This window comes from Pezoporus wallicus, unplaced genomic scaffold, assembly GCF_028554395.1.
Source record: "Pezoporus wallicus isolate ANWC-B61680 ecotype Strahan unplaced genomic scaffold, APGP_CSIRO_Pwel_v1 contig_5352, whole genome shotgun sequence".
Classification (NCBI taxonomy): domain Eukaryota; kingdom Metazoa; phylum Chordata; class Aves; order Psittaciformes; family Psittacidae; genus Pezoporus; species Pezoporus wallicus.
In genome coordinates this window covers 72,714-86,949 of record NW_026639660.1, presented here as the reverse complement: position 1 = coordinate 86,949, position 14,236 = coordinate 72,714, and the positions used below count along the sequence as shown (strand labels likewise).

General features: G+C 42.3%; 1 protein-coding gene across 1 annotated transcript; it reads left to right on the top strand.

Moving 5' to 3' along the window:
• The first annotated feature begins 429 nt into the window (after positions 1-429).
• Positions 430-13,197, top strand: QPCT (glutaminyl-peptide cyclotransferase). Its single transcript, XM_057415382.1, has 7 exons — positions 430-644; positions 4,466-4,612; positions 7,504-7,785; positions 10,281-10,457; positions 11,294-11,393; positions 11,874-11,990; positions 12,790-13,197. The coding sequence occupies exons 1-7, from the start codon at positions 525-527 to the stop codon at positions 12,933-12,935; spliced, it is 1,089 nt and encodes a 362-aa protein (XP_057271365.1). The 5' UTR covers positions 430-524; the 3' UTR covers positions 12,936-13,197.
• Positions 13,198-14,236: the final 1,039 nt, after the last annotated feature.

Below are 14,236 nucleotides of genomic sequence, written 5' to 3'. Positions count from 1 at the left end.
CAAACTATCGCCTGACCACAGACTGTGCTTCATTGGTAGTTAATAGAGTAACCACAGAATTTAAAATGCCTGAAGGCAGGACTGACATTTTAGCAAGCATTGTCGGATTAGGCCTCAAAAAGGTCGCAAGAAGAGCCTTGTAAAACAATAAATTCACCGCTTTGCAGTTCTGTAGGTCTTCGCCGTTCGGGCCCCTCCCCTCCCGGACCCTCATTGCACACTGTCCACAGCAACGCGCGATGCCCGAGGCCGGGCCCTCACCCAGCGCAGGGGCTGCCCGCCCGCCTCCCGCGGAGCTGCTGACGTGGTGCCAGGGACCAGGCGCGTTTGGGAGCGGGGACGAGCCGGGGGAGGCTGGCAGAGCTGCGGCCGCAGCAGCCTCCTTCCCTCCCTCATTCCCTTCTTCCCTCCCTCCCTCCCCCGCCTGCCCCGGCTCCCTCCTTCCCGCTCCCGCGCTTCAGCAAGGCGGAGGGAAGGGGGCCCGCGGGGAGAGCCGTGAGGGAAGAGCAGACCAGAGGAGAGGGATGGCGGGGGGCGAGGAGCCGGCGGGCGCGCCCCGGCTGCTGCGGGCACTGTGCCTCGCCGCCGCCTGCCTGCCGCTGGTGCTCGGGAGGGACGCCGGCGCGGCGTGGACCCTGGAGAAGGTGGGTCGCGGTCGCGTCTCTGTGGCTGGCCGCTGCGCTGGGTTGCGGGGGGACGCCTCGCCCAGCCCCGACGGTCCGGCCCTGGGACAACGCGGGCTTCAGCGGCGGGTCACCGGTCAGCGGCCGCCTGCGGGGAGCGCAGGTGGGGAGGGATAACATGGCTTCCTGCCCACCCGGAGCTAATGGCCGCAGGACAAGGCTTCCTGACGGGTTTGTCACATCGGAGGTGAGCTTTGGAGCAGTTAGTGGATTTAAGGGAAAACCCAGAAAGCACAAAAGGAATCAAAATCCCAAATTATATTCTGTGTAGCATTCCGTTATACTCCAGTTTTCAATGTGATTATCTCTTCCAGCAGTGATGCACATCTTGGGAGGAAAAACAAATAGGGATGGTGTTGAAAGCTACTACAAAACTGCTTTGAAAGGATGTAATATTCTGGTATGTCATAGAGACGTACTATATTGGTTTTAATTCAAAGCATTGTGTGAACTAGTGAAAAAAGCAGTCTTGAGGCAATGTTTAATGAAACAGCAGTAAGCACTAAACCCCCCATTCCTCTGTGTAACAGCTCTCAATGGTCAGTATGAAACACTACATAGTTGTTCGTGAAGAACTAAACCACAGGGAACATGGGAGAGTACACAACTGCAAATTGCATTCAATTCAAGAGTTCAGGCATTTCCAAATGGAAAATACACTTTTAGGGCCTATTCCCAGGTGTTTGTGGAAGAGTTGAACTCAAAGTTCAGCCACAGCCGACTAAACTCTGCTAATCCAATGCATCATCCTCTTCCCCAATAGACCAGAGTCCAGGACAGACTAGCAAAATCAAGCTTTCTTCCTGCCTTACCACTCACTTGCCCTTAGTCATTCCCCTTCTTGATTTTATTCACACCCATTCAAATAAGTGTTGTGGTGTTTGGTTGTGGGTTTGTTTTTTTTAACAGAAATTTTGCCATTATGTTCTATTAATTGTATCTTACTGTATATATAGCTCATGTATAGACTACATATCTGTAACACGATATATCTATAGTATGCATAATAAATATCCTATAAGGATAGGCAAGGCTAAATACTTAGTCATACTAGTCAATGTACAAGTGTGTAGCCTCACTGCTCCTTTTGTCAGCCCCCTTGAGCCACACCAGTACACCCTTTAGCTGATTCCATTCCCACTAGTCAATCTACTTGCCAATGACAGAAGTAGCATCATCTAACCGCAGAACCATAGCATCCGTACTCCTCTGCCCGCGCAGACACTAACCAAGAACCACTTCCTCTCTCTCATCAAATTCTTGTCCCTTGACAACTATTGTTCCTTCTCCCTAAAGGGATGTGCGAGCTGGAAGTTGAAAGCCTTGCACTGTACAGACCTTCCCGTCTTTCTGTCATTGAGGAGGGTCCTAAACTTAAGAGTTCTTAAGAAGCTAACTTCCATTGGCACCAAGCTGAAATACACCAAAATTGACAAGAAGCATGGGCTACCTGCAGAAGTTGAAGTCTTGCTGGTTTATGCAGCTTGGTACAACAGGTTATTGGTAGCCCTGTCATAAATGCATTGCTCTGCCTCTCTGCTGTGGCCATGGAGGAAACAGGGATTGACCAACACTGTAAGGAGTGAGTCACCTACAGATCTGCTTCTCTTTTCTTTTATGACCACTTTCGTAATTCCTTTCAGTTCCCAAATTTGAAAATGCCTCTGTTATTAGAAGTGGGAATTTATTCCTGTCATCTGAAGTGTTTTCATACATTTGTACTTTGATAATCATAATGTGTCTTTGCAAAGTGATTCGATGACCCGAATTACCAGGCACACTCTGTGGTTAGAAGAAAGACAATTCCACATTCTCACTGGGCCCTTCAGTTGTTCAGCTGAAGGCATATTTTCTGAACTTCCTTAATTAAATTGTCCTCCTACATTCTTCTGAAGTACACAGCTTCAGCTTTTCTCTTGTACAGCCTGTTCCTCCTAAACAGAACAGCTTCCTGACAACGTTTTCTCTTGCCTCTGCCTTTTCAACACTGGTGTAAATTCCACTGTATTAAACTTCGGGTCTTTCAAATACACTTTATGCATCTTCTACAAGACAGTTTCCAAACTTGTAGAAGTTCTTCTTTATGTATCAGACAAAATGCAGTTTTTCTTTAACCCATGTATAAATTCAGTAGCATTAAAAATGTTAACTGCACATCCTAAAATTTGGTGTCCTCAAAGTCTTAAAATACAGCTTGAAAGACTATCTTAAAATTAGCATCATAGAATTCAGTGTCTTTGTGTCTCCTCTCTACTTAATTTCACTAATAAAATGAAGTGGAATTGGAGAAAAGGTCCACTCATAGATAAAGAGGCATGAAAAGGGTAGAATTTAATGTTTACAGTGAAGCTTAGAAAATATTTGTGCTTGTGCCTGCTTTGCTCAGCACACACAAATGAAGTAGCAAAGACGCCAAATAGTGAGGCAGAAGCATTTGTTAACAATATTCATTAGGCAGGGTCATTAAGATAGCAGGTCATTCATTACACAGGGACGCAGAAGCTCTCAAGGTCAGTACACTTTCTGGCCAGGGAGTGAGTTCCAGCAGTCATTTCAGACAAATGTGAAATGAGGTACATGAGCGAGGGAGAATGATTGGGTTTTGTTAACATATACAGTAATGGAGCTAGAGTAAATACATCTGTGGAAATGTCAGCTTGATGCAGCAGAGTCCAAAAGCAAATCAGTTCTTCAACAGTCTGAAGAAAAAAATAGCAAAATGGTAAGTACCATTATCCTACACTATAAACCATGGTGCACTCATGTTCCACTTTCTCTCCTCTTTGTCGTCTCAAAAGAGGATGAGGTAAACAGGGTACACTGAAGGACAGCAATCTGATCAATCATGTAAGGCAGTTCTGATCAAAGAACAAATAAACATTTTTCCAGTGGGAGAGAGGTGTGAAGGAAAGTCTCTATGATAGAAATCAGGAATGGATGGGACTGGAATATCCTATGACAGTGCCTGAAATAGGAATCTATAAAAACAAGAGTGGCTCAGGAAGGTCCTGAGGAGTCAATTGCTAGAGACTGGGTAGATTCAAACTAGGTGCCCAAAGGAACATTTGCGATGTCCTTGATGTTCCCATCTGGCATTCAGCTACCACTCCAGAACACCACAAGGCTCTCACAGGTTCAAGACGTGCACTTGCCAGCCCCAGGAGGATCTCTCAAGTATTCTGGGTCACCTGAAATAGCTCTAAAGGTCTGTGTTTAGGCAGCAGAAAAGAAGCCACTTGAGCGGTAGCCATTACTGGGAGCTGCTGTCACAGGAGAAAAGCTGCCAGTTCTGAGGTTAACCCATGTGTCACAAAGCTGACATAGACCCCAGCTAGCCCCAGATGAGCCACACCATGCTGTGTAGTCACACCAAAACCACCACTGCGGGCAGGGACCACAATGACACAGCTTCACTGCCTCTGGACTGAGCCAGCTTATACATTTCCTTGCAGTCCTGCACCTCATAATGTAGACACCCACTGCATAAAGCTAAATATTAGCACTACTAAAAACAAAGCTTCTGGTGCTTGTCTCAATGGAAACTTCATTTGAAGGTGTCATGGTTTCAGACACGACTGTATGTATGTAGAAGAAAGATATTGGAAAAGAAAAAACCCAGCCACGGGTTGTGTTTTTACAGGTAGGTAAAAATGTTTCCCATGATTTTATCCCAGTAAATCAAAGTAGCAGAATATACCACATTACCATAATTCTGGAGAATACTATGGTTAAAAAGGTCTAGTAATAGTTACAGCAATCTTGGCTTTTTCTCCCTCATACAGTATTCTCACCGACCAAGAATTTTACATGCTGATGCTATCAAAAAAGTTGCTGCAAACACAGATGTTTCTGAAATGTGGGAGAATGATTTGCGCCCTATGCTGATAGAAAGATACTCGGGATCACAAGGAAATTATATCGTACGACAGGTAAGGCAACATCTACTATTTATATTCTGGTAGTGCTTTTAGTGACAGCTAAAGGGACAGACACATTCCTTTCATTTGGCAGGACAAACTCTATCATTGCTCAACCCTAACTATTCTATGATTCTAAGTCCAGACTGCATAGAGCCTACATGACACAGCTTGCACTCCAGCTGACATTATTTCCCAGCGCTGCATAGCATGATGGAAAAAACCCCTACGGTCTGTTTTTAAACTTATAAATTAAATACCTGTCATGGTTTAAGCCCAGCCGGCAACCCAGAACCACGCAGCTGCTCGCTCACTCCTCCCCCCACCCCTTCCTCCCCCTGCTCCCGGAGGGATGGGGAGGAGAATTGAAAGAATGTAACTCCCATGGATTGAGATAAGAACAGCCCAGTAACTAAGGTATAACACAAATCACTGCTGCTGCCACCGATAATAATAATGATTAGGGAAATAACAAGGGAAGAGAATTCAACCGCTCACCACCCGCCGACCAATACCCAGCCCGACCCGAGCAGTGATCTAGACCTTCCAGGTAACTGCCCCCAGTTTATATACTGGGCATGACGTGCTGTGGTATGGAATACCTCTTTGGCTAGTTTGGGTCAGGTGTCCTGTCTCTGCTTCCTCCCGGCTTCCACTCCTCCCTGGCAGAGCATGAGACTCAGAAAGTCCTTGGTCAGACTAAACATTACTGAGCAGCAACTGAAAACATTGGTGTTATCAGCGCTGTTCCCAGGCTGAAAGTCAAAACCACAGCACGGCACCAGCTACTAAGAAGGAGAAAAATGACTGCTACTGATGAACCCAGGACAATACCGTGCCTCAGGTTTGGTAACCAGAGCACAACACAACTGTTGCCCTTTCCCTCATATAAGCAGCTTTTTGGTCACCAGTTCAAACCCTTTGGGACCATAAAAGGGGATGAAATAAATGACACCCAACCGCCCTTTCTCTGTAGAGATGTACTGTTACACTGCCCTGCAGTGTTGCTTCAGATGTGTGGATCAACACAGAAAGGGACCAAATAGGCCCAAAAGGACACGCAGGTGAAACAATCAAAATGACAAAGTGCAGCAGTGGCCCAAGTACCACATCAGCTCTGCTGGCCCAAGCACAGTAGTGAGTTTGTGCTGGGGTAAAATATCCAGATTGTGCTTAGCCCCAGGCTTTTACTGCAGCGCATGGTATTTGAGCCACAGGGAGTTACCACACAACCAGGTTGCTGCTCTGCACTCACAGCAGAGGCATCTTCAGGACCATGTCCATGCTGGCTCTGGATTATATTATCTAACCAGGAGACTAAACAGTGGTACAGCTGAATTTGCTAGAAGGCATTCACACCATCTCATTAGCCTTTACCTACCCTCCAGGCAGTGGCTCAACAGCTCCAAGGCAGCCCTAACTACAAGAAGATTATCTGCCACTCTGCAATTGGTAGACTGGAAAAATGCAGCTTTTTTATGCTTTGTGTGCGTGCACACGTCTCTATAGTTTTGTGGTTTCTTTAGTGATACCCTGGAAGGCAGCCAAGTGAACGGGGAAAGAGTAAGAAAAAACAAAAAACTAGCTGAGCCTAGGCTAGAAAACCACAAATCATGTTCAAAATAGGATCATCCTGTTACAGGGTAACAGCATGTACCAAAGTAGGGCCCCACCAGCGGAAAAAAAGAGTTCTCATTGTCAAAGCACTACCGACTTTGAGAGGAATGACATTTCTTTGTCAAGACACAGAAGAAGGGAGAAGACTAGTACCAGTTGTAGCTAGTGGACACTGGGAAATCCATTCAGGCTTCTATATTCCCCATAATCCATCACAGACATCCTTTGCTCTGCCTATAGATAGTCATACAACACTGTAAGAGCTTTTAGAGGGTGACCACAACAAAATGGCAGTTTGTTCTAGCACTAACATTTATGGCAATATTCCCACTGACTTCACCAAGAGCAGGACAAATCTTCAAAGTCAATTTTCTTTTTACCCCTTAGAGGCTTTTCCTAATGTTTATTTAAAGGGAGAGGAATCTGTCTCGAAGCGGTGCTCTAGGGACACATAAAAATAAGTTGCTCAGCAGAGATGACCCTCTAATAAGAATTAGCCAGAACTCTGTACTAAGTATAACTAGGGTTGTTATTAGGGGTATTCTCTTTAGGTAGAACAATACCTAAAATGAATGATCTCTTTTATGTAGTCCCTTATTCTTTACGTAAGCTACATGTACAGGGTTTATTTTTTAAAACATTGTTCTGAAATGCTTAATTCCTTCTTCAATTTACAGGAATCAGACTGTCTTGTACAGCCCTGTAAGCAACTTACGTCACCTGAAAGGCAGATACCTCATAGAAGCTAAAAAGACTAAAAAGAAAACACCCCCCCACCCCCCCCAGCCCCTAGAACAAACAAACAAAAACCCATCATCTTTCTTATGCTGCTGTGACATCTATGTGTGGTAATTGTCAGATTAGCCACATCAAGTTCTCTGCAGCCCTTTTTGACAATTTAAGGTCACAGCTGAGTTTGGATTTGAAGAAGTAAACATTAATGCTGTCCTGGTGGCACCTCAAAAAACACCAGCCTGGAAACTTCAGAGATCAAGATCTAAATGTGTCATATTAACGGGCAATCATTCAAAGCACCTTCAGACTCAAAAAACAAGAGACAAAACGGAGAAATGAAAAGCAGCTAAGCCAGCCACAGGCTAAGGTAGCAAAGATGTTGCTCATTTTGTATAGTGACATTACAATTTTTGTTGTAAAATTAATCTTTTAAAAATACCATGAACTCACAGAAATAAGCCCAAGTGCCACTGATAACTAAGCACAATTTGTCTGCCACATCTTTCTGAAGCAAGCAATACTAATGTGGTTGTTTATCCTTTTAACTGCAGCATATCAAGCACCGTCTTCAAAGATTACAGGCTGGCTGGGAAATTGAAGAAGATACATTTCAGAAGTACACACCATACGGATATCAAACCTTTTCAAACATTATCAGCACTCTCAGCCCCTCTGCAAAAAGGCACCTGGTTCTAGCCTGCCACTACGACTCAAAGTTCTTTGGACAACAGTGGCAGGAGAGAGCGTTTGTAGGAGCAACTGATTCAGCCGTGCCTTGTGCTATGATTTTGGAGCTGGCACGTGCCCTGGATAACCAGCTTCAGCTAATCAAGGTAGTTTGCTTGTTTAATTTTCATTTGGGTTTGTTACAGCAATAGGCCTCAAGGGCACTTCCATGTTCTCTCCCACAGCCTGTGTGCCCAATTCTTTTGATTGCTTTGCTGTAGGAAAACTCCCATTTGACTTCAAGAAGAACACAACAGAGATCTGTATCTACTCCTTTAGAGTATATCATCATAATAAAACTTATTATGCAAAGGGTGGCTACCTAAAAATTACCTAATATAGTATATAAAAATAACAATTTATACATGAATAATACATGCTTCATAGACTTGGCAAGATAGAATCCCACTTTCTATCTAAAAGGCACAGAACCCTACACTGAGAAGCCCCTGTCATATCCAGTAACAGCTGGGGTCACTGACAAGTATCTTTGCTTTCTTAATCTTGCACTTTTAAAATCTCTCAGTTGTATTCTGTCTTGGGAGACAGATGAACAGGAGAGTTAGACTCATCCCTCCATCCCATAATGATTTCAAGATTTTCTTCTTCTTTTCCTTTATCGATTTGAATAGTTTATTTATGTAACAATACTAACAGTATATTGTCAGTCTGTGTTACCTTTGCTATGAAAATCTGCCTCAAAGTGCTGCCGTTGGCCCGCAAAAGAATCTGATCCTCCTCGCTCTGAAAGATCGAGGATTACAGGTTCGTGAGCGTCATCTAGTGGTTCAGGATTTGCTATTTGGAGCCCTTGTACTCCAATGGAGCTTTCACAGGGAAAGGTCTCTTAAACGCTTTACAAAGTGTCAGGAAGACACTCAGCTCAGGTATGAAGATTACTTGTCGGCAGATGTTTCCAGAAACTGATCTGGTGCCGTCTGACATCAGAATATTTACGAATTAGAAGATTAAGAATATACCAATGTTTTTAATCACAAAACAAAGCACTCCTGTAATACAGATGCTTTCATTTAGGAGCTTTATGTAGAATAAAATTGCCTGATGGCTATTTATGGAACAACCTGCACACTGACTTAAAGACTGGAATTTTTGCAAGTAACATATCATTTTTTTTGATTAAACTGTTTTATCATGTAAGATGACAGCATTTGACAAAAAGGCAATCTAATTACTTTGCACAGGATACCATTTGAACAGTCTGTTAACAAAATATACTTTGGGATCCATCTGCTTAATACATTAACTATGACCTTTCTGCTCAGATCATAGTAGCATAACAGACTTTGTTATGTTTTCAGCGAGATCTATTTATACTTTGACTTGAAGCTGTGATTTTTATCTTGATGTTTCTCCAGTTATATAGAGTAAGTTTAAAAGTAGAGGGCAAAGACAGCTGTTAGTCAGACCTGCGAATGTGTTAAACAGTAATAATAATAATACAAATACTACTTTCTAAAATTCAAATGGCATTAATACACTTTCCTCCATAATGCAAAATGACTGCTATCAAAAGACCCGTGTCCTGTGCGAAGGACAAAGGGCAGCAAAGCACTGCCATTAGAGAAATCCATATATCACTATGAGCATACAATCAATACTGTCTTGCCTGTGTGAGCGACATTTTATAGAAGTTTTCTACTACTGTTTATATTGGATTTGCTCCAGCTAGTTGGGAGTTGTAGCCCATACAGGACATGACTGTTGCCAGTGGCCCCACCTTATTAACCCCATCATGCAATTTCACTTGAAATAGCATTTAATTCATAGACAGTTAAAACATTTATATTAACTGCCAAGCCTACGGTTCCCCAGCCTGTTCATACAGTGGAACCAAACTGTATGGTGGTTAGCCACACTGGAGGTTACTAGGGAACGCTGCCAGTGCAAAGAAAACTTCAGTTAGTAAACAGAGAGAGAAAAAAGGCTCCTTCTACATGGGGAATAAATATCACACAATGTCTCCTTTGTGACCTTAAATACATAAATCATATATTCTCAGTTTTTACTGTTATGATATTTTTGGTTGTTAAAAGGGAAAGGTGTATGCACTCCACTCTCTGTGCTTTGGTTTCAGTGGTTGCGAGTCCCCCTGAAGGAAAAGAAATGGTCATTCTTCTCATGACTGACTGCTCTTTGTCCCTCAAAAAACCATCAGCTCTACAAATCCATAATTCACCTCCACTGATGCACAGCTGCAACAGAGATACTACTCGTTTGGGGCACTAGCAAGGAATAATATTAGCACTTGCATCAGGTGCTGTTGCTTGCATGTCTCATTGGTATTTGAGGTGATGTTCCTGCTTTTGCAGACCTGTCTCAACATCCTCAGCACATGTCTGCTGAAGTCCGAAATAAAGCTTCTAACCAGAATCCAAATGATACCAGACTGCAGAACGTGTCACTGCACTAGATAAATAATAGTGAGTGATCACTGTCACTCACTATACAGCCATAGGAGGGTTTGCATAGAGTACCTTGAAAATATACTCCTACTGATGTGGCTTATATGACTACAGTATTTGTCCTTTATTTAATGTTCTGGCCAAAGTCAGGTTATGCTACTCTTACTTTCCTCCAACAGACCAGCTCAGCATCAAGACCAGACCTTTCACTTCAGCTCATTTTTTTTGATGGTGAAGAAGCCTTTGTCCAGTGGTCCCCTTCTGATTCCCTCTATGGATCTCAACACTTAGCTCAGAAAATGGTATCTACTCCACATCCACCTGGTTCAACCACCACAAATCAGCTGCAGGGCATAGTAAGTGGCTTTTCAATTCTTGATGGGCAGGAGTAAATTGCTTTTTTTTTTCCAATATTCAGTTAGCAAATGCCCAAATTACCAGGAAACCATGAATGTCACCAAAGTTAAAAGGAAAAAGTAAGCTTGGGGCAATTTTATAAGGCATGTAGAGAGTTGGCAAGAGCTTTTCAGGTGAACCGGCTGAGACCTTTTCCATGCAAGTATGGAGGAGAAGTCATAGAAAAATCAAAATACACAAATTTATTAGAATATAAACTAGGATACCTACCCTTTTAAAGGGATAATTCGAAGTGATTAGGATCCATCTGTGAACAAATCTCTCCTAGATAAGCACTAAGCTACAGCAAGCTGTTTCCCTTTGAGTCCTACTAAAATTCTGGTCATCTGCTCCCTTCTAGTTTCCCTACTCACTGCTGAGACACTTTTCTTCTGTCACTGTGTCTTATGACTCATAAAATGTCTTTCCCTTGACAGACTTTGTTGTTCTCCAGGGAAGAAGCAATTTCCTCTTCTTTCTCCCCACCTACTGTAGTTTTTCTTTTAAAGGGATATAACACACAAACTGCAACCAAAGCAATGCGGTCTGCTTCAGCTTGAAGAACAGCAAAATAGCCAACCTTTTCTTCCTCAGAAAAACAGCAAAATGCATGCGTTTGGAATCAGGTTCTGCTAACGAGTTCTTCTCAGGCATTATGGTAGAAAAGACAGATCTTTGGCCAGAGCTATCAAAGACCTAGTCATAATACAGGAACAAAGACGTCTCTTTGCTGATCTCTGTTAATGGTGGTGCAGTAATATAAAGAATTTTGCTTTAAAGATTCTTTCTTCTGTAGGACCTGCTTGTACTACTGGATTTAATTGGTGCACCAAACCCTGTCTTTCCCAGTTATTTTCCAAACACTAGTCGATGGTTTCAGAGGCTTCAAGCAATTGGTGAGGATTGGGGTATGGGCTTTTGGTGAATTTGAAAGTTTAGTGTGTAGTTTCTGAATGCATTAAGTCCTGTAAATCAGATTTTTAGGTTACTTTTCTGGTTTACAGTTTTAATACTTACATTATGAAATGTTATATTTGGTGCATCTTAAACCTATACAAAGATTTTATTATTTAATTAATAAAATAACTGAGAAAGATTCCCAGACACCTGGAAACCATGAAACAGATTCTGTAACAGATTGACACTCTGAACACTTAGAACTGCTTTACTTCTCTGTTTTAGTTCCTTCTGGAAAATTACAGTATTAGCACCAATGTTGAGGTCTTCTAAGTAATGAACAAATGCAAAAGACAGTTACAAACTCCTTTTTCTTCTTCGATGGAAACAGCTTCCACATGAGAGGAAAAAAAAATAAAATGTGCTAACATGCCTCATATTGTCCAAAAGTTCTAAGTCACTCTCAATGTGAATTACAGAGCAAGAGCTACACAACATGAATCTATTGAAGAACCACCACATGGAAAGGCAGTATTTCCAGCCTACTTTCTATCGAGGCTTGGTTGAAGATGACCACATTCCGTTTCTATTAAGAGGTACTGGAAGCTCTTATATTTTAAAGTGTAAGATCAGTACCAAATGCATAATTTAATAAATGAGCAAGTTCATGTGATCCTATTTTTCAAGCTTATAATGCCCCAAGTATTTCTCATGGCAGATATGTATGCCTTAGCCCCCAACTTTGTGTTCATTCTTTTCCTTCGGGATGCAAAGAAAGGGAAAGCAGTTGGATTACTGCTGCCACCTTGTCAAGCGACAGATCAGTAATTAAAGCACTTGTCCAAATTCAGGAGTGGATTTGATGTCCTTCTCTGTTCAAGCACTCAGCAAAGCATCTTCACAACTAAGGTGTGCTGAGGAAGGGCAGTAGATACAGTGAAGTCTTCTGATTGAAGTTTTCTGCTGTACAAGAGTTGTATTGCCAAAGAAGAGTTAACCAAAAAGGGAGGTTACACTAGTTCTTTGAAAGGGTATCTACCTGGGAAAGGAGGTAGGTATCTTCATATCCAGCCCCTAATTTTGCCATTCCTTATGCTCTGTTAACTACTTAGCAATGTAAAATTGGTGCACAGCTCTGGAAGCAGGCACAAGATCAGCTACACCTCTCTGCTTCTAAGCGAGTGCTCTTTTCATTGAGCTATGGTCACTGTCTCCTGCTCAATGGCTTTTCAACTCTGTGAATCTTCTATTTTTTTCATCAAGACAGGGCTCAAGTCCAACAAAACCAACACTTTTTGAGTAGTTACCCGATTCTGTTGTTAAATGGTGACATATTCATTGGTTTAACAGAACATCTCCAATATGTCTTCTCCAAATTTCACTTTCCTTTTATAGGGGTTCCAGTCCTACATCTGATTCCATCTCCTTTTCCTGCAGTATGGCATACCACAGAGGACACAGAAGAAAACCTTGACAAAACCACTATCGACAATCTCAGCAAAATCCTGCAAGTGTTTGTACTGGAATATCTAAACCTGTGAGGGACAAAATGGCAACAGGTCATTCTCCTATCATCTAAACACACTGTCCATCTTCACATTTGCTATTTAATTGCATTGGAGAGACTAAAGTGAAGAAAAATATAATGATAGCTCTTGCTAGACAGATTATTGATTCAGCTGTTCCTGGCCTGATCTTCTATGTAGCCAAACAAGATAGCATTAAACAAGAATTAGTATCAGCCTGGAAGGAATTTGATCTTTCCATGTTTTACCTCTGAATAAAAAACCCGGAATTTTTCCAGATGGTTATCCCTGTTTTATGTCACATATTAAGATCCAGGAGGGACTGCCTCCTGACTTAAGTGTTAGCTACTTTTCACAAGGTGTGACCCAATTGGAAAGTGCTTAGCAATGGAAATTTATACCACATTATCAAAAGAGGCATAAATCACAGTAAACTAAATTTCTGCTGTGGGTTGAACTAAACCATCCCATCCTGAAATGAGCTGCTACAACTCCTGACACACAGAAGGGTGTTTTAGACCTCTCTGCTGCCTTTCCTTCCCCCACAAGGAGGGCTGCAAGGGCTTCTTGTGTGTGGACAGGCAGCCACCAGCAAACAGAGAAATAACACAAATTGAGTTTTCTCCCTGTTTTTTGTTGGATACTTTTTTATGGAGAAGGGTGGTGGAGAGTGATGCTAAAGGAAGGTATGTGGGGGCTTCCCCCCACACCATGCTTTGATTGCAACACAAGAGATATAAACAGAAGAGTAGGTGGTTGTGGGAGCCACTTCCCAGAACACACCATTCATTCACAGTTTGATCTAAAATTAAAAAAAACAATAGCACAAATTTGCTGGTTTTAATACTAGGAAAGTGATCACTTTAAAACTGTATTTGTATGAAACCACAGCTTGTAAAGGTAAAGTGCTGTTTATCAAGAGTAAAAGAAGTATGAGACTCAGAAGCAAGAGGACAGTTTAAGTAAGGACAAGCCACAGGCTGTATCAGAAAAAGATACTCACCAGTTTAACAACCCAGTGCTTTTACATTTCATACTGGAATTACTCAATAAATTTAGTATAACACTCTGCCAAAAATCTAGCCTGGAAGAGGAATCAATAGGAGAAGAGCAGTATTCAAAAGCTCCTACAGAATTATGGTTTCCACTGGTGAGGAAAGGATGAGAGCAGCTGAAAAAGAAAGTTAAGTATCAAGCTGGTAGAGAACAAACTGAGGTAAAACAAGTCAGTATTTTACTGCTCTCAACTTCTTCATCAGAAAGTTCTGTCCCAGGCGGAGAGATTTAGAAAGGAAGTAAGTTAGAGAGTTGTAGGC

Excerpts from the sequence above, each read along its gene's own strand:
- QPCT (XM_057415382.1), top strand. The coding sequence starts at position 525 with ATGGCGGGGGGCGAGGAGCCGGCGGGCGCGCCCCGGCTGCTGCGGGCA. Across the intron at positions 645-4,465 it reads CGGCGTGGACCCTGGAGAAG|TATTCTCACCGACCAAGAAT; the intron begins GTGGGTCGCGGT and ends TCCCTCATACAG. Across the intron at positions 4,613-7,503 it reads GAAATTATATCGTACGACAG|CATATCAAGCACCGTCTTCA; the intron begins GTAAGGCAACAT and ends TTTTAACTGCAG.